Consider the following 23,831-nt stretch of genomic DNA (forward strand, 5'->3'; position numbering starts at 1 on the left):
CTCAGCTCATTCTCCTCCATTGACTCAGCGGATCCCCACACAGTAACATTGCAGACATGCCGATTTCCCAACACCATTCATTATACTTACTCTTGATCTTAACACATTGATCCCAATCACTTACAGTATCACACAAGAATGACCACTGACTGCTCTAGTCTATTAGGGTTCCTTTTATTTAATCAGAGAGAATGACAGAGAATGTTTAATTGTTAGTTCAATCCATAATATCATTGAGTATAGACATGATGCAATTGACTACAAATAAATGAAAATAATCAGATATATTTATTTATTTATTTCTTAGCAGACACCCTTATCCAGGGCGACTTACAATCGTAAGCAAAAACATTTCAAGTGTTACAATACAAGTAATACAATAAGAGCAAGAAATACAATAACTTTTGTTCAAGCAAAGTACAAGTGTGACAAAACACAATTCAATAATACAGCAGATAATAGTGATAGTTACATCAGGCTATGATTAAATAGTGATAGTTACATCAGGATATGATTAAATACAAAGTACTACAGGTTAAACACTTGGCAGATTACAAATAAGCCTGTTTAACCAGCTCTGTTTATAATGATCCCTCTTACAACTTCCTTACAACTATAAAAAGTACAAGACTTTTACTATCTTTTCAGTAAAAGCCCCATAGATTTGTACTGTAAGAAATTATTAAATGCATTGTTAGCTGTCTCAAGACCTATCTTAGCCACATCTACCCAGATCTTTGACTCTTGTTTGAGCTGGCTGATCTCCTCCTGCAGCATCGTTGCCTTCTCCTCAAAGCCCTTCTTCATCAGCTCCTCCTGCTCTTTCAGCTTGCTCTCCAGCGCGTTCTCGTACTCCTTGCGGGCGTTCTCTGTCTCTTCCTGCAGCTTCAGCTCCATTTGCCGCTCGTTCTCTGCGCGGCTCCTCCGCTCCTCCTCCAAGGTGCACTTCATCTGATGGGTTTCCTCCTCCATTGCCTTGTTCTGCTGCTCCATTTGGAGTGCATGCTCCCTCTCTCCTTGGTTTAAAATGTAGGAAGGCAGACAGAAAACATGGTTTTAGCATTTTTTTTTGTAATTTTGTTTGCTACACTTTTCTTTAAATGTGTGCAAAACATTTCAGTGATCAAGCCACCCCAACAATCGCAACGGAACCCCAACTTGATATTATTGCTTGCCTATTAAAGTATCATAAGTAAGAATCATGAATCTCTTTGTAAAATAATGATTATGTTATAGAAACTCTTGCCATGGATCACCACCTAGAGAAAGATCTAAGCTAGGGAAAGGCATTTACTAAGCGATGTATAAATACAGTGTTTTGCATGGCGTCCTGTGCAAACATTGATTGCCATGTTAATGAATATATAACACTTGAAAGTTGTATGTAGTGTCTCAAGGTTAAAGTGTAGTAAAGCAGGGTGAAGCATGGCCATGTTATGGTTAGGGTTAGGGTTAGGTTTACAGTACTTACACTAGGGTGGTTATAGTTAGGGTTACAGTACTAACACTAGGGTGGGTTATGGTTTGGGTTACAGTACTAACACTAGGGTGGTTAGGGTTACAGTACTAACACTAGGGTGGGTATGGTTAGGGTTAGGGTTACAGTACTAACACTAGGGTGGTTAGGGTTAGGGTTACAGTACTAACACTAGGGTGGGTTATGGTTATGGTTAGGGTTACAGTACTAACACTAGGGTGGTTAGGGTTAGGGTTACAGTACTAACACTAGGGTGGGTTATGGTTAGGGTTACAGTTCTAACACTAGGGTGGTTAGGGTTACAGTACTAACACTAGGGTGGTTAGGGTTACAGTACTAACACTAGGGTGGTTAGGGTTACAGTACTAACACTAGGGTGGTTAGGGTTACAGTACTAACATTAGGGTGGTTAGGGTTAGGGTTACAGTACTAACACTAGGGTGGTTAGGGTTAGGGTTACAGTACTAACACTAGGGTGGGTTATGGTTTGGGTTACAGTACTAACACTAGGGTGGTTAGGGTTAGGGTTACAGTACTAACACTAGGGTGGTTAGGGTTAGGGTTACAGTACTAACACTAGGGTGGGTTATGGTTTGGGTTACAGTACTAACACTAGGGTGGTTAGGGTTACAGTACTAACACTAGGCTGTTTAGGGTTATGGTTATGGTTAGGGTTACAGTACTAACACTAGGGTGGTTATGGTTACAGTACTAACACTAGGGTGGGTTATGGTTTGGGTTACAGTACTAACACTAGGGTGGGTATGGTTAGGGTTACAGTACTAACACTAGTTTGGTTAGGGTTAGGGTTACAGTACTAACACTAGGGTGGGTTATGGTTAGGGTTACAGTACTAACACTAGGGTGGTTAGGGTTACAGTACTAACACTAGTTTGGTTAGGGTTAGGGTTACAGTACTAACACTAGGGTGGTTAGGGTTATGGTTTGGGTTACAGTACTAACACTAGGGTGGTTAGGGTTAGGGTTACAGTACTAACACTAGGGTGGTTAGGGTTACAGTACTAACACTAGGGTGGTTATGGTTAGGGTTACAGTACTAACACTAGGGTGGTTAGGGTTAGGGTTACAGTACTAACACTAGGGTGGTTAGGGTTAGGGTTACAGTACTAACACTAGGGTGGGTTATGGTTTGGGTTACAGTACTAACACTAGGGTGGTTAGGGTTATGGTTAGGGTTACAGTACTAACACTAGGTTGGTTAGGGTTATGGTTAGGGTTACAGTACAAACACTAGGGTGGTTAGGGTTACAGTACTAACACTAGGGTGGTTAGGGTTAGGGTTACAGTACTAACACTAGGGTGGTTAGGGTTATGGTTTGGGTTACAGTACTAACACTAGGGTGGTTAGGGTTAGGGTTACAGTACTAACACTAGGGTGGTTAGGGTTATGGTTAGGGTTACAGTACTAACACTAGGTTGGTTAGGGTTACAGTACTAACACTAGGGTGGTTAGGGTTAGGGTTAGGGTTACAGTACTAACACTAGGGTGGTTATGGTTAGGGTTACAGTACTAACACTAGGGTGGTTATACTCCAGTGATGCAGGGGATACTTACTGGCTATTTGCTTCTCATTTTCTGTGAGTTTTTGATCAGCCAGCAGAATGGAGGCAGCTTCGATTTTCTTCTGTTTTAGAAATTGGTCCAGAACGTCCTCTGCCTGCAGACATACAGATATGTATAAGCCCGGAGATACATTATTAAATGTGCTCTCAGTCTACTCTTTAGAACTCAAGGTTGATGCTTGTTCTGGTATCTAAGCACATCCTCTTCTGTTTGTCAATTTCACTCCAGTTATGCAGCTGCAATCAGTCCAGGAAGCAACATCCTTATCATTATGCTTGTCCTTGTCATTAACATGATCAGTATCAGTATCAGTATCACTGATGATATTGATAATGATACTGATAGAGATACAGATAGTGATAATTATACAGTATCATTATCAGTATGACTATCAGTATCTGTATGACTATCAGTATCTGTATGTGTTTTGTAAGATCTGCATATCCTGGATCAATGTGCAGAACCAGCCAGTAAAGAGCCCTCATAATGAACAGGTGGATCAGTGATAAGTTTTGTCTCATTAATAAACAGTAAGAACACTCAATCGTTCATTTCATGTCTTGCACCCCCCAACACACTGGGGGCGCTGTTGCTCTTAGTGCCCACCTTCGTTCCCTTGTTGGGTGTGGCTCTGAATTGTTGCACCACATGATCACGGTCCTCGCAGTACAGCTTGTAGCCACCAGGTGTTGCGTAAACTCCTTGCTGTAGATTGTGACTCATCTGGACTGACAGATCCACAAGCACTTTGTTGCATGTTTCTATGGAGACAGCATCATTGCGCTTCACAAGCTCAGTGTAATGACTGATAATCTGATCCTGTGAATAAGAGACAATGCTTGTTTAGTTCAGACAGCAGCACAGTATATCATGCAGGTTCAGTTATGTTAGGTGATGTCTTTTACTGGAGTATAAATATACATTAGAGGTTATTTTTCACTTGTAAACATATCTGAATCCACCCACACCCGACATGAAGCTCCCACCAGTACAGCATATGAAAGAACAGAGTTGGGTTTCAGACATGATTCAGACCACCAAAGGATCATTCATAAATTGTACAAACTTTGCTGATGAGCTTTAGCTGGGAAAATAGCAAGAGGGAAGTACTTCTATTCTGACTAAAGGATAGTTCAGTAGTTCGGGACAAACACTAATCACAAAATGTTTTAGTACAAATATTTATTGTAGAGAATGCGGAGTATGCGATTTAACAGAAAAGTATGCTGTATATACACATTCATTTGGCATCAAACCTAACTTGGTTTGAGGGTTCGCTGCCTGGCCAACTGGACGAGGCTGAGACCCCCATTTGATAAAACATAAAAACTGTTAAGAAAGGAGGAGATGGGGAGGTGGTGGGTTACGATGAAATCAAAACACAACTGAGAGATAAGTGAAGCGGGTATTTATAGTGCTAACAATTTAAATTAGCTAATGTGTAAATTGAATGATTCAATTTGGTGACGCGGAGATTGGTGTCTGACCCTCCTCCCGAACTTTAATTATAAATTTCATTATGTATAAATAACTTTGCAAAGCGTGCAGTCACTACAATGAGGGTCGGGGTGAAACAGAGTTCAGAAACCACAAGAGTATATTGCTTTGCAGGAAGCACAGCTGTCTGTTATAAACAGGAAGGGGCCCTCATATCGGGGACATTGCAAAGCAGCTCACTGCAGCCTCTGCAATAACAAGCAGGCAGATGGGGATTACAATGAATATATAAGAGACTTAGGACTGAGGAGTGGAGCTAGAGAGGGACAGACCAGACCAGACCAGGTGCATCCGGACGCTGGGCTGAGCTGCTTCAAACTGTGTCTCATACAGGACTGCTACACAATAGCATCATTATGAACAGGCTCTGATACTCAACACAGCAATAGCATCATTCTGAACGGGCTCTGGTGGCTCACTCACTTCTCCCGGTGACTTTGTGCCCTCCCTTGATGGTCTTGACAGTAGACTGTGTGAAGATGTATTTACAGAACTGTTTGGCGGCCTGCAAGAATGTGGCACTCAGCTCATTCTCCTCCATTGACTCAGCGGATCCCCACACAGTAACATTGCAGACATGCCGATTTCCCAACACCATTCATTATACTTACTCTTGATCTTAACACATTGATCCCAATCACTTACAGTATCACACAAGAATGACCACTGACTGCTCTAGTCTATTAGGGTTCCTTTTATTTAATCAGAGAGAATGACAGAGAATGTTTAATTGTTAGTTCAATCCATAATATCATTGAGTATAGACATGATGCAATTGACTACAAATAAATGAAAATAATCAGATATATTTATTTATTTATTTCTTAGCAGACACCCTTATCCAGGGCGACTTACAATCGTAAGCAAAAACATTTCAAGTGTTACAATACAAGTAATACAATAAGAGCAAGAAATACAATAACTTTTGTTCAAGCAAAGTACAAGTGTGACAAAACACAATTCAATAATACAGCAGATAATAGTGATAGTTACATCAGGCTATGATTAAATAGTGATAGTTACATCAGGATATGATTAAATACAAAGTACTACAGGTTAAACACTTGGCAGATTACAAATAAGCCTGTTTAACCAGCTCTGTTTATAATGATCCCTCTTACAACTTCCTTACAACTATAAAAAGTACAAGACTTTTACTATCTTTTCAGTAAAAGCCCCATAGATTTGTACTGTAAGAAATTATTAAATGCATTGTTAGCTGTCTCAAGACCTATCTTAGCCACATCTACCCAGATCTTTGACTCTTGTTTGAGCTGGCTGATCTCCTCCTGCAGCATCGTTGCCTTCTCCTCAAAGCCCTTCTTCATCAGCTCCTCCTGCTCTTTCAGCTTGCTCTCCAGCGCGTTCTCGTACTCCTTGCGGGCGTTCTCTGTCTCTTCCTGCAGCTTCAGCTCCATTTGCCGCTCGTTCTCTGCGCGGCTCCTCCGCTCCTCCTCCAAGGTGCACTTCATCTGATGGGTTTCCTCCTCCATTGCCTTGTTCTGCTGCTCCATTTGGAGTGCATGCTCCCTCTCTCCTTGGTTTAAAATGTAGGAAGGCAGACAGAAAACATGGTTTTAGCATTTTTTTTTGTAATTTTGTTTGCTACACTTTTCTTTAAATGTGTGCAAAACATTTCAGTGATCAAGCCACCCCAACAATCGCAACGGAACCCCAACTTGATATTATTGCTTGCCTATTAAAGTATCATAAGTAAGAATCATGAATCTCTTTGTAAAATAATGATTATGTTATAGAAACTCTTGCCATGGATCACCACCTAGAGAAAGATCTAAGCTAGGGAAAGGCATTTACTAAGCGATGTATAAATACAGTGTTTTGCATGGCGTCCTGTGCAAACATTGATTGCCATGTTAATGAATATATAACACTTGAAAGTTGTATGTAGTGTCTCAAGGTTAAAGTGTAGTAAAGCAGGGTGAAGCATGGCCATGTTATGGTTAGGGTTAGGGTTAGGTTTACAGTACTTACACTAGGGTGGTTATAGTTAGGGTTACAGTACTAACACTAGGGTGGGTTATGGTTTGGGTTACAGTACTAACACTAGGGTGGTTAGGGTTACAGTACTAACACTAGGGTGGGTATGGTTAGGGTTAGGGTTACAGTACTAACACTAGGGTGGTTAGGGTTAGGGTTACAGTACTAACACTAGGGTGGGTTATGGTTATGGTTAGGGTTACAGTACTAACACTAGGGTGGTTAGGGTTAGGGTTACAGTACTAACACTAGGGTGGGTTATGGTTAGGGTTACAGTTCTAACACTAGGGTGGTTAGGGTTACAGTACTAACACTAGGGTGGGTTATGGTTTGGGTTACAGTACTAACACTAGGGTGGTTAGGGTTACAGTACTAACACTAGGGTGGTTAGGGTTATGGTTAGGGTTACAGTACTAACACTAGGCTGGTTAGGGTTATGGTTATGGTTAGGGTTACAGTACTAACACTAGGGTGGTTATGGTTAGGGTTACAGTACTAACACTAGGGTGGGTTATGGTTTGGGTTACAGTACTAACACTAGGGTGGGTATGGTTAGGGTTAGGGTTACAGTACTAACACTAGGGTGGTTAGGGTTAGGGTTACAGTACTAACACTAGGGTGGGTTATGGTTATGGTTAGGGTTACAGTACTAACACTAGGGTGGTTAGGGTTAGGGTTACAGTACTAACACTAGGGTGGTTAGGGTTATGGTTACAGTACTAACACTAGGGTGGTTAGGGTTAGGGTTACAGTACTAACACTAGGGTGGTTAGGGTTAGGGTTACAGTACTAACACTAGGGTGGGTTATGGTTAGGGTTACAGTTCTAACACTAGGGTGGTTAGGGTTACAGTACTAACACTAGGGTGGTTAGGGTTACAGTACTAACACTAGGGTGGTTAGGGTTACAGTACTAACACTAGGGTGGTTAGGGTTACAGTACTAACATTAGGGTGGTTAGGGTTAGGGTTACAGTACTAACACTAGGGTGGTTAGGGTTAGGGTTACAGTACTAACACTAGGGTGGGTTATGGTTTGGGTTACAGTACTAACACTAGGGTGGTTAGGGTTAGGGTTACAGTACTAACACTAGGGTGGTTAGGGTTAGGGTTACAGTACTAACACTAGGGTGGGTTATGGTTTGGGTTACAGTACTAACACTAGGGTGGTTAGGGTTACAGTACTAACACTAGGCTGTTTAGGGTTATGGTTATGGTTAGGGTTACAGTACTAACACTAGGGTGGTTATGGTTACAGTACTAACACTAGGGTGGGTTATGGTTTGGGTTACAGTACTAACACTAGGGTGGGTATGGTTAGGGTTACAGTACTAACACTAGTTTGGTTAGGGTTAGGGTTACAGTACTAACACTAGGGTGGGTTATGGTTAGGGTTACAGTACTAACACTAGGGTGGTTAGGGTTACAGTACTAACACTAGGGTGGTTAGGGTTATGGTTAGGGTTACAGTACTAACACTAGGCTGGTTAGGGTTATGGTTATGGTTAGGGTTACAGTACTAACACTAGGGTGGTTATGGTTAGGGTTACAGTACTAACACTAGGGTGGGTTATGGTTTGGGTTACAGTACTAACACTAGGGTGGGTATGGTTAGGGTTAGGGTTACAGTACTAACACTAGGGTGGTTAGGGTTAGGGTTACAGTACTAACACTAGGGTGGGTATGGTTAGGGTTAGGGTTACAGTACTAACACTAGGGTGGTTAGGGTTAGGGTTACAGTACTAACACTAGGGTGGGTTATGGTTATGGTTAGGGTTACAGTACTAACACTAGGGTGGTTAGGGTTAGGGTTACAGTACTAACACTAGGGTGGGTTATGGTTAGGGTTACAGTACTAACACTAGGGTGGTTAGGGTTACAGTACTAACATTAGGGTGGTTAGGGTTATGGTTACAGTACTAACACTAGGGTGGTTAGGGTTACAGTACTAACACTAGGCTGTTTAGGGTTATGGTTATGGTTAGGGTTACAGTACTAACACTAGGGTGGTTATGGTTACAGTACTAACACTAGGGTGGGTTATGGTTTGGGTTACAGTACTAACACTAGGGTGGTTAGGGTTAGGGTTACAGTACTAACACTAGTTTGGTTAGGGTTAGGGTTACAGTACTAACACTAGGGTGGTTAGGGTTATGGTTTGGGTTACAGTACTAACACTAGGGTGGTTAGGGTTAGGGTTACAGTACTAACACTAGGGTGGTTAGGGTTACAGTACTAACACTAGGGTGGTTATGGTTAGGGTTACAGTACTAACACTAGGGTGGTTAGGGTTAGGGTTACAGTACTAACACTAGGGTGGTTAGGGTTAGGGTTACAGTACTAACACTAGGGTGGGTTATGGTTTGGGTTACAGTACTAACACTAGGGTGGTTAGGGTTACAGTACTAACACTAGGGTGGTTAGGGTTATGGTTAGGGTTACAGTACTAACACTAGGTTGGTTAGGGTTATGGTTAGGGTTACAGTACAAACACTAGGGTGGTTAGGGTTACAGTACTAACACTAGGGTGGTTAGGGTTAGGGTTACAGTACTAACACTAGGGTGGTTAGGGTTATGGTTTGGGTTACAGTACTAACACTAGGGTGGTTAGGGTTAGGGTTACAGTACTAACACTAGGGTGGTTAGGGTTATGGTTAGGGTTACAGTACTAACACTAGGTTGGTTAGGGTTACAGTACTAACACTAGGGTGGTTAGGGTTAGGGTTAGGGTTACAGTACTAACACTAGGGTGGTTATGGTTAGGGTTACAGTACTAACACTAGGGTGGTTATACTCCAGTGATGCAGGGGATACTTACTGGCTATTTGCTTCTCATTTTCTGTGAGTTTTTGATCAGCCAGCAGAATGGAGGCAGCTTCGATTTTCTTCTGTTTTAGAAATTGGTCCAGAACGTCCTCTGCCTGCAGACATACAGATATGTATAAGCCCGGAGATACATTATTAAATGTGCTCTCAGTCTACTCTTTAGAACTCAAGGTTGATGCTTGTTCTGGTATCTAAGCACATCCTCTTCTGTTTGTCAATTTCACTCCAGTTATGCAGCTGCAATCAGTCCAGGAAGCAACATCCTTATCATTATGCTTGTCCTTGTCATTAACATGATCAGTATCAGTATCAGTATCACTGATGATATTGATAATGATACTGATAGAGATACAGATAGTGATAATTATACAGTATCATTATCAGTATGACTATCAGTATCTGTATGACTATCAGTATCTGTATGTGTTTTGTAAGATCTGCATATCCTGGATCAATGTGCAGAACCAGCCAGTAAAGAGCCCTCATAATGAACAGGTGGATCAGTGATAAGTTTTGTCTCATTAATAAACAGTAAGAACACTCAATCGTTCATTTCATGTCTTGCACCCCCCAACACACTGGGGGCGCTGTTGCTCTTAGTGCCCACCTTCGTTCCCTTGTTGGGTGTGGCTCTGAATTGTTGCACCACATGATCACGGTCCTCGCAGTACAGCTTGTAGCCACCAGGTGTTGCGTAAACTCCTTGCTGTAGATTGTGACTCATCTGGACTGACAGATCCACAAGCACTTTGTTGCATGTTTCTATGGAGACAGCATCATTGCGCTTCACAAGCTCAGTGTAATGACTGATAATCTGATCCTGTGAATAAGAGACAATGCTTGTTTAGTTCAGACAGCAGCACAGTATATCATGCAGGTTCAGTTATGTTAGGTGATGTCTTTTACTGGAGTATAAATATACATTAGAGGTTATTTTTCACTTGTAAACATATCTGAATCCACCCACACCCGACATGAAGCTCCCACCAGTACAGCATATGAAAGAACAGAGTTGGGTTTCAGACATGATTCAGACCACCAAAGGATCATTCATAAATTGTACAAACTTTGCTGATGAGCTTTAGCTGGGAAAATAGCAAGAGGGAAGTACTTCTATTCTGACTAAAGGATAGTTCAGTAGTTCGGGACAAACACTAATCACAAAATGTTTTAGTACAAATATTTATTGTAGAGAATGCGGAGTATGCGATTTAACAGAAAAGTATGCTGTATATACACATTCATTTGGCATCAAACCTAACTTGGTTTGAGGGTTCGCTGCCTGGCCAACTGGACGAGGCTGAGACCCCCATTTGATAAAACATAAAAACTGTTAAGAAAGGAGGAGATGGGGAGGTGGTGGGTTACGATGAAATCAAAACACAACTGAGAGATAAGTGAAGCGGGTATTTATAGTGCTAACAATTTAAATTAGCTAATGTGTAAATTGAATGATTCAATTTGGTGACGCGGAGATTGGTGTCTGACCCTCCTCCCGAACTTTAATTATAAATTTCATTATGTATAAATAACTTTGCAAAGCGTGCAGTCACTACAATGAGGGTCGGGGTGAAACAGAGTTCAGAAACCACAAGAGTATATTGCTTTGCAGGAAGCACAGCTGTCTGTTATAAACAGGAAGGGGCCCTCATATCGGGGACATTGCAAAGCAGCTCACTGCAGCCTCTGCAATAACAAGCAGGCAGATGGGGATTACAATGAATATATAAGAGACTTAGGACTGAGGAGTGGAGCTAGAGAGGGACAGACCAGACCAGACCAGGTGCATCCGGACGCTGGGCTGAGCTGCTTCAAACTGTGTCTCATACAGGACTGCTACACAATAGCATCATTATGAACAGGCTCTGATACTCAACACAGCAATAGCATCATTCTGAACGGGCTCTGGTGGCTCACTCACTTCTCCCGGTGACTTTGTGCCCTCCCTTGATGGTCTTGACAGTAGACTGTGTGAAGATGTATTTACAGAACTGTTTGGCGGCCTGCAAGAATGTGGCACTCAGCTCATTCTCCTCCATTGACTCAGCGGATCCCCACACAGTAACATTGCAGACATGCCGATTTCCCAACACCATTCATTATACTTACTCTTGATCTTAACACATTGATCCCAATCACTTACAGTATCACACAAGAATGACCACTGACTGCTCTAGTCTATTAGGGTTCCTTTTATTTAATCAGAGAGAATGACAGAGAATGTTTAATTGTTAGTTCAATCCATAATATCATTGAGTATAGACATGATGCAATTGACTACAAATAAATGAAAATAATCAGATATATTTATTTATTTATTTCTTAGCAGACACCCTTATCCAGGGCGACTTACAATCGTAAGCAAAAACATTTCAAGTGTTACAATACAAGTAATACAATAAGAGCAAGAAATACAATAACTTTTGTTCAAGCAAAGTACAAGTGTGACAAAACACAATTCAATAATACAGCAGATAATAGTGATAGTTACATCAGGCTATGATTAAATAGTGATAGTTACATCAGGATATGATTAAATACAAAGTACTACAGGTTAAACACTTGGCAGATTACAAATAAGCCTGTTTAACCAGCTCTGTTTATAATGATCCCTCTTACAACTTCCTTACAACTATAAAAAGTACAAGACTTTTACTATCTTTTCAGTAAAAGCCCCATAGATTTGTACTGTAAGAAATTATTAAATGCATTGTTAGCTGTCTCAAGACCTATCTTAGCCACATCTACCCAGATCTTTGACTCTTGTTTGAGCTGGCTGATCTCCTCCTGCAGCATCGTTGCCTTCTCCTCAAAGCCCTTCTTCATCAGCTCCTCCTGCTCTTTCAGCTTGCTCTCCAGCGCGTTCTCGTACTCCTTGCGGGCGTTCTCTGTCTCTTCCTGCAGCTTCAGCTCCATTTGCCGCTCGTTCTCTGCGCGGCTCCTCCGCTCCTCCTCCAAGGTGCACTTCATCTGATGGGTTTCCTCCTCCATTGCCTTGTTCTGCTGCTCCATTTGGAGTGCATGCTCCCTCTCTCCTTGGTTTAAAATGTAGGAAGGCAGACAGAAAACATGGTTTTAGCATTTTTTTTTGTAATTTTGTTTGCTACACTTTTCTTTAAATGTGTGCAAAACATTTCAGTGATCAAGCCACCCCAACAATCGCAACGGAACCCCAACTTGATATTATTGCTTGCCTATTAAAGTATCATAAGTAAGAATCATGAATCTCTTTGTAAAATAATGATTATGTTATAGAAACTCTTGCCATGGATCACCACCTAGAGAAAGATCTAAGCTAGGGAAAGGCATTTACTGAGCAATGTAGAAATACAGTGTTTTGCATGGCGTCCTGTGCAAACATTGATTGCCATGTTAATGAATATATAACACTTGAAAGTTGTATGTAGTGTCTCAAGGTTAAAGTGTAGTAAAGCAGGGTGAAGCATGGCCATGTTATGGTTAGGGTTAGGGTTAGGTTTACAGTACTTACACTAGGGTGGTTATAGTTAGGGTTACAGTACTAACACTAGGGTGGGTTATGGTTTGGGTTACAGTACTAACACTAGGGTGGTTAGGGTTACAGTACTAACACTAGGGTGGGTATGGTTAGGGTTAGGGTTACAGTACTAACACTAGGGTGGTTAGGGTTAGGGTTACAGTACTAACACTAGGGTGGGTTATGGTTAGGGTTACAGTTCTAACACTAGGGTGGTTAGGGTTACAGTACTAACACTAGGGTGGGTTATGGTTTGGGTTACAGTACTAACACTAGGGTGGTTAGGGTTACAGTACTAACACTAGGGTGGTTAGGGTTATGGTTAGGGTTACAGTACTAACACTAGGCTGGTTAGGGTTATGGTTATGGTTAGGGTTACAGTACTAACACTAGGGTGGTTATGGTTAGGGTTACAGTACTAACACTAGGGTGGGTTATGGTTTGGGTTACAGTACTAACACTAGGGTGGGTATGGTTAGGGTTAGGGTTACAGTACTAACACTAGGGTGGTTAGGGTTAGGGTTACAGTACTAACACTAGGGTGGGTTATGGTTATGGTTAGGGTTACAGTACTAACACTAGGGTGGTTAGGGTTAGGGTTACAGTACTAACACTAGGGTGGTTAGGGTTATGGTTACAGTACTAACACTAGGGTGGTTAGGGTTAGGGTTACAGTACTAACACTAGGGTGGTTAGGGTTAGGGTTACAGTACTAACACTAGGGTGGGTTATGGTTAGGGTTACAGTTCTAACACTAGGGTGGTTAGGGTTACAGTACTAACACTAGGGTGGTTAGGGTTACAGTACTAACACTAGGGTGGTTAGGGTTACAGTACTAACACTAGGGTGGTTAGGGTTACAGTACTAACATTAGGGTGGTTAGGGTTAGGGTTACAGTACTAACACTAGGGTGGTTAGGGTTAGGGTTACAGTACTAACACTAGGGTGGGTTATGGTTTGGGTTACAGTACTAACACTAGGGTGGTTAGGGTTAGGGTTACAGTACTAACACTAGGGTGGTTAGGGTTAGGGTTACAGTACTAACACTAGGGTGGGTTATGGTTTGGGTTACAGTACTAACACTAGGGTGGTTAGGGTTACAGTACTAACACTAGGCTGTTTAGGGTTATGGTTATGGTTAGGGTTACAGTACTAACACTAGGGTGGTTATGGTTACAGTACTAACACTAGGGTGGGTTATGGTTTGGGTTACAGTACTAACACTAGGGTGGGTATGGTTAGGGTTACAGTACTAACACTAGTTTGGTTAGGGTTAGGGTTACAGTACTAACACTAGGGTGGGTTATGGTTAGGGTTACAGTACTAACACTAGGGTGGTTAGGGTTACAGTACTAACACTAGGGTGGTTAGGGTTACAGTACTAACACTAGGGTGGGTTATGGTTTGGGTTACAGTACTAACACTAGGGTGGTTAGGGTTAGGGTTACAGTACTAACACTAGGGTGGTTAGGGTTATGGTTACAGTACTAACACTAGCGTGGTTAGGGTTAGGGTTACAGTACTAACACTAGGGTGGTTAGGGTTAGGGTTACAGTACTAACACTAGGGTGGTTATGGTTATGGTTAGGGTTACAGTACTAACACTAGGGTGGTTAGGGTTAGGGTTACAGTACTAACACTAGGGTGGTTAGGGTTATGGTTAGGGTTACAGTACTAACACTAGGGTGGTTAGGGTTAGGGTTACAGTACTAACACTAGGGTGGTTAGGGTTAGGGTTACAGTACTAACACTAGGATGGTTATGGTTATGGTTACAGTACTAACACTAGGGTGGTTAGGGTTACAGTACTAACACTAGGGTGGTTATGGTTAGGGTTACAGTACTAACACTAGTGGGTTATGGTTTGGGTTACAGTACTAACACTAGGGTGGTTAGGGTTATGGTTAGGGTTACAGTACTAACACTAGGGTGGTTAGGGTTAGGGTTACAGTACTAACACTAGGATGGTTATGGTTAGGGTTACAGTACTAACACTAGGGTGGTTAGGGTTAGGGTTACAGTACTAACACTAGGGTGGTTAGGGTTATGGATACAGTACTAACACTAGGGTGGTTATGTTTATGGTTAGGGTTACAGTACTAACACTAGGGTGGTTAGGGTTACAGTACTAACACTAGGGTGGGTTATGGTTTGGGTTACAGTACTAACACTAGGGTGGTTAGGGTTATGGTTAGGGTTACAGTACTAACACTAGGTTGGTTAGGGTTATGGTTAGGGTTACAGTACTAACACTAGGGTGGTTATGTTCATGATTAGGGTTACAGTACAAACACTAGGGTGGTTAGGGTTACAGTACTAACACTAGGGTGGTTAGGGTTAGGGTTACAGTACTAACACTAGTGGGTTATGGTTTGGGTTACAGTACTAACACTAGGGTGGTTAGGGTTAGGGTTACAGTACTAACACTAGTGGGTTATGGTTTGGGTTACAGTACTAACACTAGGGTGGTTAGGGTTAGGGTTACAGTACTAACACTAGTGGGTTATGGTTTGGGTTACAGTACTAACACTAGGGTGGTTAGGGTTAGGGTTACAGTACTAACACTAGTGGGTTATGGTTTGGGTTACAGTACTAACACTAGGGTGGTTAGGGTTAGGGTTACAGTACTAACACTAGGGTGGTTATGTTTATGGTTAGGGTTACAGTACAAACACTAGGGTGGTTAGGGTTACAGCACTAACACCTTGGTGGTTATGGTTATGGTTAGGGTTACAGTAATAACACTAGGGTGGTTAGGGTTAGGGTTACAGTACTAACACTATGGTGGGTTATGGTTTGGGTTACAGTACTAACACTAGGGTGGTTAGGGTTAGGGTTACAGTACTAACACTAGGGTGGTTAGGGTTATGGTTAGGGTTACAGTACTAACACTAGGTTGGTTAGGGTTACAGTACTAACACTAGGGTGGTTAGGGTTAGGGTTAGGGTTACAGTACTAACACTAGGGTGGTTATGGTTAGGGTTACAGTACTAACACTAGGGTGGTTATACTCCAGTGATGCAGGGGATACTTACTGGCTATTTGCTTCTCATTTTCTGTGAGTTTTTGATCAGCCAGCAGAATGGAGGCAGCTTCGATTTTCTTCTGTTTTAGAAATTGGTCCAGAACGTCCTCTGCCTGCAGACATACAGATATGTATAAGCCCGGAGATACATTATTAAATGTGCTCTCAGTCTACTCTTTAGAACTCAAGGTTGATGCTTGTTCTGGTATCTAAGCACATCCTCTTCTGTTTGTCAATTTCACTCCAGTTATGCAGCTGCAATCAGTCCAGGAAGCAACATCCTTATCATTATGCTTGTCCTTGTCATTAACATGATCAGTATCAGTATCAGTATCACTGATGATATTGATAATGATACTGATAGAGATACAGATAGTGATAATTATACAGTATCATTATCAGTATGACTATCAGTATCTGTATGACTATCAGTATCTGTATGTGTTTTGTAAGATCTGCATATCCTGGATCAATGTGCAGAACCAGCCAGTAAAGAGCCCTCATAATGAACAGGTGGATCAGTGATAAGTTTTGTCTCATTAATAAACAGTAAGAACACTCAATCGTTCATTTCATGTCTTGCACCCCCCAACACACTGGGGGCGCTGTTGCTCTTAGTGCCCACCTTCGTTCCCTTGTTGGGTGTGGCTCTGAATTGTTGCACCACATGATCACGGTCCTCGCAGTACAGCTTGTAGCCACCAGGTGTTGCGTAAACTCCTTGCTGTAGATTGTGACTCATCTGGACTGACAGATCCACAAGCACTTTGTTGCATGTTTCTATGGAGACAGCATCATTGCGCTTCACAAGCTCAGTGTAATGACTGATAATCTGATCCTGTGAATAAGAGACAATGCTTGTTTAGTTCAGACAGCAGCACAGTATATCATGCAGGTTCAGTTATGTTAGGTGATGTCTTTTACTGGAGTATAAATATACATTAGAGGTTATTTTTCACTTGTAAACATATCTGAATCCACCCACACCCGACATGAAGCTCCCACCAGTACAGCATATGAAAGAACAGAGTTGGGTTTCAGACATGATTCAGACCACCAAAGGATCATTCATAAATTGTACAAACTTTGCTGATGAGCTTTAGCTGGGAAAATAGCAAGAGGGAAGTACTTCTATTCTGACTAAAGGATAGTTCAGTAGTTCGGGACAAACACTAATCACAAAATGTTTTAGTACAAATATTTATTGTAGAGAATGCGGAGTATGCGATTTAACAGAAAAGTATGCTGTATATACACATTCATTTGGCATCAAACCTAACTTGGTTTGAGGGTTCGCTGCCTGGCCAACTGGACGAGGCTGAGACCCCCATTTGATAAAACATAAAAACTGTTAAGAAAGGAGGAGATGGGGAGGTGGTGGGTTACGATGAAATCAAAACACAACTGAGAGATAAGTGAAGCGGGTATTTATAGTGCTAACAATTTAAATTAGCTAATGTGTAAATTGAATGATTCAATTTGGTGACGCGGAGATTGGTGTCTGACCCTCCTCCCGAACTTTAATTATAAATTTCATTATGTATAAATAACTTTGCAAAGCGTGCAGTCACTACAATGAGGGTCGGGGTGAAACAGAGTTCAGAAACCACAAGAGTATATTGCTTTGCAGGAAGCACAGCTGTCTGTTATAAACAGGAAGGGGCCCTCATATCGGGGACATTGCAAAGCAGCTCACTGCAGCCTCTGCAATAACAAGCAGGCAGATGGGGATTACAATGAATATATAAGAGACTTAGGACTGAGGAGTGGAGCTAGAGAGGGACAGACCAGACCAGACCAGGTGCATCCGGACGCTGGGCTGAGCTGCTTCAAACTGTGTCTCATACAGGACTGCTACACAATAGCATCATTATGAACAGGCTCTGATACTCAACACAGCAATAGCATCATTCTGAACGGGCTCTGGTGGCTCACTCACTTCTCCCGGTGACTTTGTGCCCTCCCTTGATGGTCTTGACAGTAGACTGTGTGAAGATGTATTTACAGAACTGTTTGGCGGCCTGCAAGAATGTGGCACTCAGCTCATTCTCCTCCATTGACTCAGCGGATCCCCACACAGTAACATTGCAGACATGCCGATTTCCCAACACCATTCATTATACTTACTCTTGATCTTAACACATTGATCCCAATCACTTACAGTATCACACAAGAATGACCACTGACTGCTCTAGTCTATTAGGGTTCCTTTTATTTAATCAGAGAGAATGACAGAGAATGTTTAATTGTTAGTTCAATCCATAATATCATTGAGTATAGACATGATGCAATTGACTACAAATAAATGAAAATAATCAGATATATTTATTTATTTATTTCTTAGCAGACACCCTTATCCAGGGCGACTTACAATCGTAAGCAAAAACATTTCAAGTGTTACAATACAAGTAATACAATAAGAGCAAGAAATACAATAACTTTTGTTCAAGCAAAGTACAAGTGTGACAAAACACAATTCAATAATACAGCAGATAATAGTGATAGTTACATCAGGCTATGATTAAATAGTGATAGTTACATCAGGATATGATTAAATACAAAGTACTACAGGTTAAACACTTGGCAGATTACAAATAAGCCTGTTTAACCAGCTCTGTTTATAATGATCCCTCTTACAACTTCCTTACAACTATAAAAAGTACAAGACTTTTACTATCTTTTCAGTAAAAGCCCCATAGATTTGTACTGTAAGAAATTATTAAATGCATTGTTAGCTGTCTCAAGACCTATCTTAGCCACATCTACCCAGATCTTTGACTCTTGTTTGAGCTGGCTGATCTCCTCCTGCAGCATCGTTGCCTTCTCCTCAAAGCCCTTCTTCATCAGCTCCTCCTGCTCTTTCAGCTTGCTCTCCAGCGCGTTCTCGTACTCCTTGCGGGCGTTCTCTGTCTCTTCCTGCAGCTTCAGCTCCATTTGCCGCTCGTTCTCTGCGCGGCTCCTCCGCTCCTCCTCCAAGGTGCACTTCATCTGATGGGTTTCCTCCTCCATTGCCTTGTTCTGCTGCTCCATTTGGAGTGCATGCTCCCTCTCTCCTTGGTTTAAAATGTAGGAAGGCAGACAGAAAACATGGTTTTAGCATTTTTTTTTGTAATTTTGTTTGCTACACTTTTCTTTAAATGTGTGCAAAACATTTCAGTGATCAAGCCACCCCAACAATCGCAACGGAACCCCAACTTGATATTATTGCTTGCCTATTAAAGTATCATAAGTAAGAATCATGAATCTCTTTGTAAAATAATGATTATGTTATAGAAACTCTTGCCATGGATCACCACCTAGAGAAAGATCTAAGCTAGGGAAAGGCATTTACTAAGCGATGTATAAATACAGTGTTTTGCATGGCGTCCTGTGCAAACATTGATTGCCATGTTAATGAATATATAACACTTGAAAGTTGTATGTAGTGTCTCAAGGTTAAAGTGTAGTAAAGCAGGGTGAAGCATGGCCATGTTATGGTTAGGGTTAGGGTTAGGTTTACAGTACTTACACTAGGGTGGTTATAGTTAGGGTTACAGTACTAACACTAGGGTGGGTTATGGTTTGGGTTACAGTACTAACACTAGGGTGGTTAGGGTTACAGTACTAACACTAGGGTGGGTATGGTTAGGGTTAGGGTTACAGTACTAACACTAGGGTGGTTAGGGTTAGGGTTACAGTACTAACACTAGGGTGGGTTATGGTTAGGGTTACAGTTCTAACACTAGGGTGGTTAGGGTTACAGTACTAACACTAGGGTGGGTTATGGTTTGGGTTACAGTACTAACACTAGGGTGGTTAGGGTTACAGTACTAACACTAGGGTGGTTAGGGTTATGGTTAGGGTTACAGTACTAACACTAGGCTGGTTAGGGTTATGGTTATGGTTAGGGTTACAGTACTAACACTAGGGTGGTTATGGTTAGGGTTACAGTACTAACACTAGGGTGGGTTATGGTTTGGGTTACAGTACTAACACTAGGGTGGGTATGGTTAGGGTTAGGGTTACAGTACTAACACTAGGGTGGTTAGGGTTAGGGTTACAGTACTAACACTAGGGTGGGTTATGGTTATGGTTAGGGTTACAGTACTAACACTAGGGTGGTTAGGGTTAGGGTTACAGTACTAACACTAGGGTGGTTAGGGTTATGGTTACAGTACTAACACTAGGGTGGTTAGGGTTAGGGTTACAGTACTAACACTAGGGTGGTTAGGGTTAGGGTTACAGTACTAACACTAGGGTGGGTTATGGTTAGGGTTACAGTTCTAACACTAGGGTGGTTAGGGTTACAGTACTAACACTAGGGTGGTTAGGGTTACAGTACTAACACTAGGGTGGTTAGGGTTACAGTACTAACACTAGGGTGGTTAGGGTTACAGTACTAACATTAGGGTGGTTAGGGTTAGGGTTACAGTACTAACACTAGGGTGGTTAGGGTTAGGGTTACAGTACTAACACTAGGGTGGGTTATGGTTTGGGTTACAGTACTAACACTAGGGTGGTTAGGGTTAGGGTTACAGTACTAACACTAGGGTGGTTAGGGTTAGGGTTACAGTACTAACACTAGGGTGGGTTATGGTTTGGGTTACAGTACTAACACTAGGGTGGTTAGGGTTACAGTACTAACACTAGGCTGTTTAGGGTTATGGTTATGGTTAGGGTTACAGTACTAACACTAGGGTGGTTATGGTTACAGTACTAACACTAGGGTGGGTTATGGTTTGGGTTACAGTACTAACACTAGGGTGGGTATGGTTAGGGTTACAGTACTAACACTAGTTTGGTTAGGGTTAGGGTTACAGTACTAACACTAGGGTGGGTTATGGTTAGGGTTACAGTACTAACACTAGGGTGGTTAGGGTTACAGTACTAACACTAGGGTGGTTAGGGTTACAGTACTAACACTAGGGTGGGTTATGGTTTGGGTTACAGTACTAACACTAGGGTGGTTAGGGTTAGGGTTACAGTACTAACACTAGGGTGGTTAGGGTTATGGTTACAGTACTAACACTAGCGTGGTTAGGGTTAGGGTTACAGTACTAACACTAGGGTGGTTAGGGTTAGGGTTACAGTACTAACACTAGGGTGGTTATGGTTATGGTTAGGGTTACAGTACTAACACTAGGGTGGTTAGGGTTAGGGTTACAGTACTAACACTAGGGTGGTTAGGGTTATGGTTAGGGTTACAGTACTAACACTAGGGTGGTTAGGGTTAGGGTTACAGTACTAACACTAGGGTGGTTAGGGTTAGGGTTACAGTACTAACACTAGGATGGTTATGGTTATGGTTACAGTACTAACACTAGGGTGGTTAGGGTTACAGTACTAACACTAGGGTGGTTATGGTTAGGGTTACAGTACTAACACTAGTGGGTTATGGTTTGGGTTACAGTACTAACACTAGGGTGGTTAGGGTTATGGTTAGGGTTACAGTACTAACACTAGGGTGGTTAGGGTTAGGGTTACAGTACTAACACTAGGATGGTTATGGTTAGGGTTACAGTACTAACACTAGGGTGGTTAGGGTTAGGGTTACAGTACTAACACTAGGGTGGTTAGGGTTATGGATACAGTACTAACACTAGGGTGGTTATGTTTATGGTTAGGGTTACAGTACTAACACTAGGGTGGTTAGGGTTACAGTACTAACACTAGGGTGGGTTATGGTTTGGGTTACAGTACTAACACTAGGGTGGTTAGGGTTATGGTTAGGGTTACAGTACTAACACTAGGTTGGTTAGGGTTATGGTTAGGGTTACAGTACTAACACTAGGGTGGTTATGTTCATGATTAGGGTTACAGTACAAACACTAGGGTGGTTAGGGTTACAGTACTAACACTAGGGTGGTTAGGGTTAGGGTTACAGTACTAACACTAGTGGGTTATGGTTTGGGTTACAGTACTAACACTAGGGTGGTTAGGGTTAGGGTTACAGTACTAACACTAGTGGGTTATGGTTTGGGTTACAGTACTAACACTAGGGTGGTTAGGGTTAGGGTTACAGTACTAACACTAGTGGGTTATGGTTTGGGTTACAGTACTAACACTAGGGTGGTTAGGGTTAGGGTTACAGTACTAACACTAGTGGGTTATGGTTTGGGTTACAGTACTAACACTAGGGTGGTTAGGGTTAGGGTTACAGTACTAACACTAGGGTGGTTATGTTTATGGTTAGGGTTACAGTACAAACACTAGGGTGGTTAGGGTTACAGCACTAACACCTTGGTGGTTATGGTTATGGTTAGGGTTACAGTAATAACACTAGGGTGGTTAGGGTTAGGGTTACAGTACTAACACTATGGTGGGTTATGGTTTGGGTTACAGTACTAACACTAGGGTGGTTAGGGTTAGGGTTACAGTACTAACACTAGGGTGGTTAGGGTTATGGTTAGGGTTACAGTACTAACACTAGGTTGGTTAGGGTTACAGTACTAACACTAGGGTGGTTAGGGTTAGGGTTAGGGTTACAGTACTAACACTAGGGTGGTTATGGTTAGGGTTACAGTACTAACACTAGGGTGGTTATACTCCAGTGATGCAGGGGATACTTACTGGCTATTTGCTTCTCATTTTCTGTGAGTTTTTGATCAGCCAGCAGAATGGAGGCAGCTTCGATTTTCTTCTGTTTTAGAAATTGGTCCAGAACGTCCTCTGCCTGCAGACATACAGATATGTATAAGCCCGGAGATACATTATTAAATGTGCTCTCAGTCTACTCTTTAGAACTCAAGGTTGATGCTTGTTCTGGTATCTAAGCACATCCTCTTCTGTTTGTCAATTTCACTCCAGTTATGCAGCTGCAATCAGTCCAGGAAGCAACATCCTTATCATTATGCTTGTCCTTGTCATTAACATGATCAGTATCAGTATCAGTATCACTGATGATATTGATAATGATACTGATAGAGATACAGATAGTGATAATTATACAGTATCATTATCAGTATGACTATCAGTATCTGTATGACTATCAGTATCTGTATGTGTTTTGTAAGATCTGCATATCCTGGATCAATGTGCAGAACCAGCCAGTAAAGAGCCCTCATAATGAACAGGTGGATCAGTGATAAGTTTTGTCTCATTAATAAACAGTAAGAACACTCAATCGTTCATTTCATGTCTTGCACCCCCCAACACACTGGGGGCGCTGTTGCTCTTAGTGCCCACCTTCGTTCCCTTGTTGGGTGTGGCTCTGAATTGTTGCACCACATGATCACGGTCCTCGCAGTACAGCTTGTAGCCACCAGGTGTTGCGTAAACTCCTTGCTGTAGATTGTGACTCATCTGGACTGACAGATCCACAAGCACTTTGTTGCATGTTTCTATGGAGACAGCATCATTGCGCTTCACAAGCTCAGTGTAATGACTGATAATCTGATCCTGTGAATAAGAGACAATGCTTGTTTAGTTCAGACAGCAGCACAGTATATCATGCAGGTTCAGTTATGTTAGGTGATGTCTTTTACTGGAGTATAAATATACATTAGAGGTTATTTTTCACTTGTAAACATATCTGAATCCACCCACACCCGACATGAAGCTCCCACCAGTACAGCATATGAAAGAACAGAGTTGGGTTTCAGACATGATTCAGACCACCAAAGGATCATTCATAAATTGTACAAACTTTGCTGATGAGCTTTAGCTGGGAAAATAGCAAGAGGGAAGTACTTCTATTCTGACTAAAGGATAGTTCAGTAGTTCGGGACAAACACTAATCACAAAATGTTTTAGTACAAATATTTATTGTAGAGAATGCGGAGTATGCGATTTAACAGAAAAGTATGCTGTATATACACATTCATTTGGCATCAAACCTAACTTGGTTTGAGGGTTCGCTGCCTGGCCAACTGGACGAGGCTGAGACCCCCATTTGATAAAACATAAAAACTGTTAAGAAAGGAGGAGATGGGGAGGTGGTGGGTTACGATG

General features: G+C 41.9%; 4 protein-coding genes across 10 annotated transcripts in view; all 4 read right to left on the reverse strand.

The window, feature by feature from the left end:
* Positions 1–283: 283 nt before the first annotated feature.
* LOC131708998 (guanylate-binding protein 4-like) lies at positions 284–3,911 on the reverse strand. Its single transcript, XM_059010593.1, has 3 exons — positions 3,669–3,911; positions 3,054–3,156; positions 284–1,016 (listed from the first exon to the last, which is right to left on the reverse strand). Exons 1-3 carry the CDS (start codon positions 3,783–3,785, stop codon positions 637–639), a joined length of 600 nt encoding a protein of 199 aa, XP_058866576.1. The 5' UTR covers positions 3,786–3,911; the 3' UTR covers positions 284–636.
* Positions 3,912–5,363: 1,452 nt separating this feature from the next.
* LOC131708997 (guanylate-binding protein 4-like) lies at positions 5,364–10,231 on the reverse strand. The gene is made up of 3 exons (XM_059010592.1): positions 9,989–10,231; positions 9,374–9,476; positions 5,364–6,096 (listed from the first exon to the last, which is right to left on the reverse strand). Exons 1-3 carry the CDS (start codon positions 10,103–10,105, stop codon positions 5,717–5,719), a joined length of 600 nt encoding a protein of 199 aa, XP_058866575.1. The 5' UTR covers positions 10,106–10,231; the 3' UTR covers positions 5,364–5,716.
* Positions 10,232–11,683: 1,452 nt separating this feature from the next.
* LOC131708999 (guanylate-binding protein 4-like) lies at positions 11,684–16,770 on the reverse strand. The gene is made up of 3 exons (XM_059010594.1): positions 16,528–16,770; positions 15,913–16,015; positions 11,684–12,416 (listed from the first exon to the last, which is right to left on the reverse strand). Exons 1-3 carry the CDS (start codon positions 16,642–16,644, stop codon positions 12,037–12,039), a joined length of 600 nt encoding a protein of 199 aa, XP_058866577.1. The 5' UTR covers positions 16,645–16,770; the 3' UTR covers positions 11,684–12,036.
* A 1,452-nt stretch (positions 16,771–18,222) lies between these two features.
* Positions 18,223–23,831, reverse strand: part of LOC131708976 (guanylate-binding protein 1-like) — a 30,754-nt gene continuing 25,145 nt past the window's right edge. For all 7 annotated transcript variants that reach the window (XM_059010517.1, XM_059010513.1, XM_059010516.1 and 4 more), the window contains 3 exons: positions 23,067–23,279; positions 22,452–22,554; positions 18,223–18,955 (listed from right to left, as the gene is read on the reverse strand). In XM_059010517.1, coding sequence (XP_058866500.1) covers positions 18,576–18,955; positions 22,452–22,554; positions 23,067–23,279 — 696 coding nt within the window. In that variant the 3' untranslated portion in view covers positions 18,223–18,575. The remainder of the gene's footprint in view (positions 18,956–22,451; positions 22,555–23,066; positions 23,280–23,831) is intronic.

This window comes from Acipenser ruthenus, chromosome 41, assembly GCF_902713425.1.
Source record: "Acipenser ruthenus chromosome 41, fAciRut3.2 maternal haplotype, whole genome shotgun sequence".
Classification (NCBI taxonomy): domain Eukaryota; kingdom Metazoa; phylum Chordata; class Actinopteri; order Acipenseriformes; family Acipenseridae; genus Acipenser; species Acipenser ruthenus.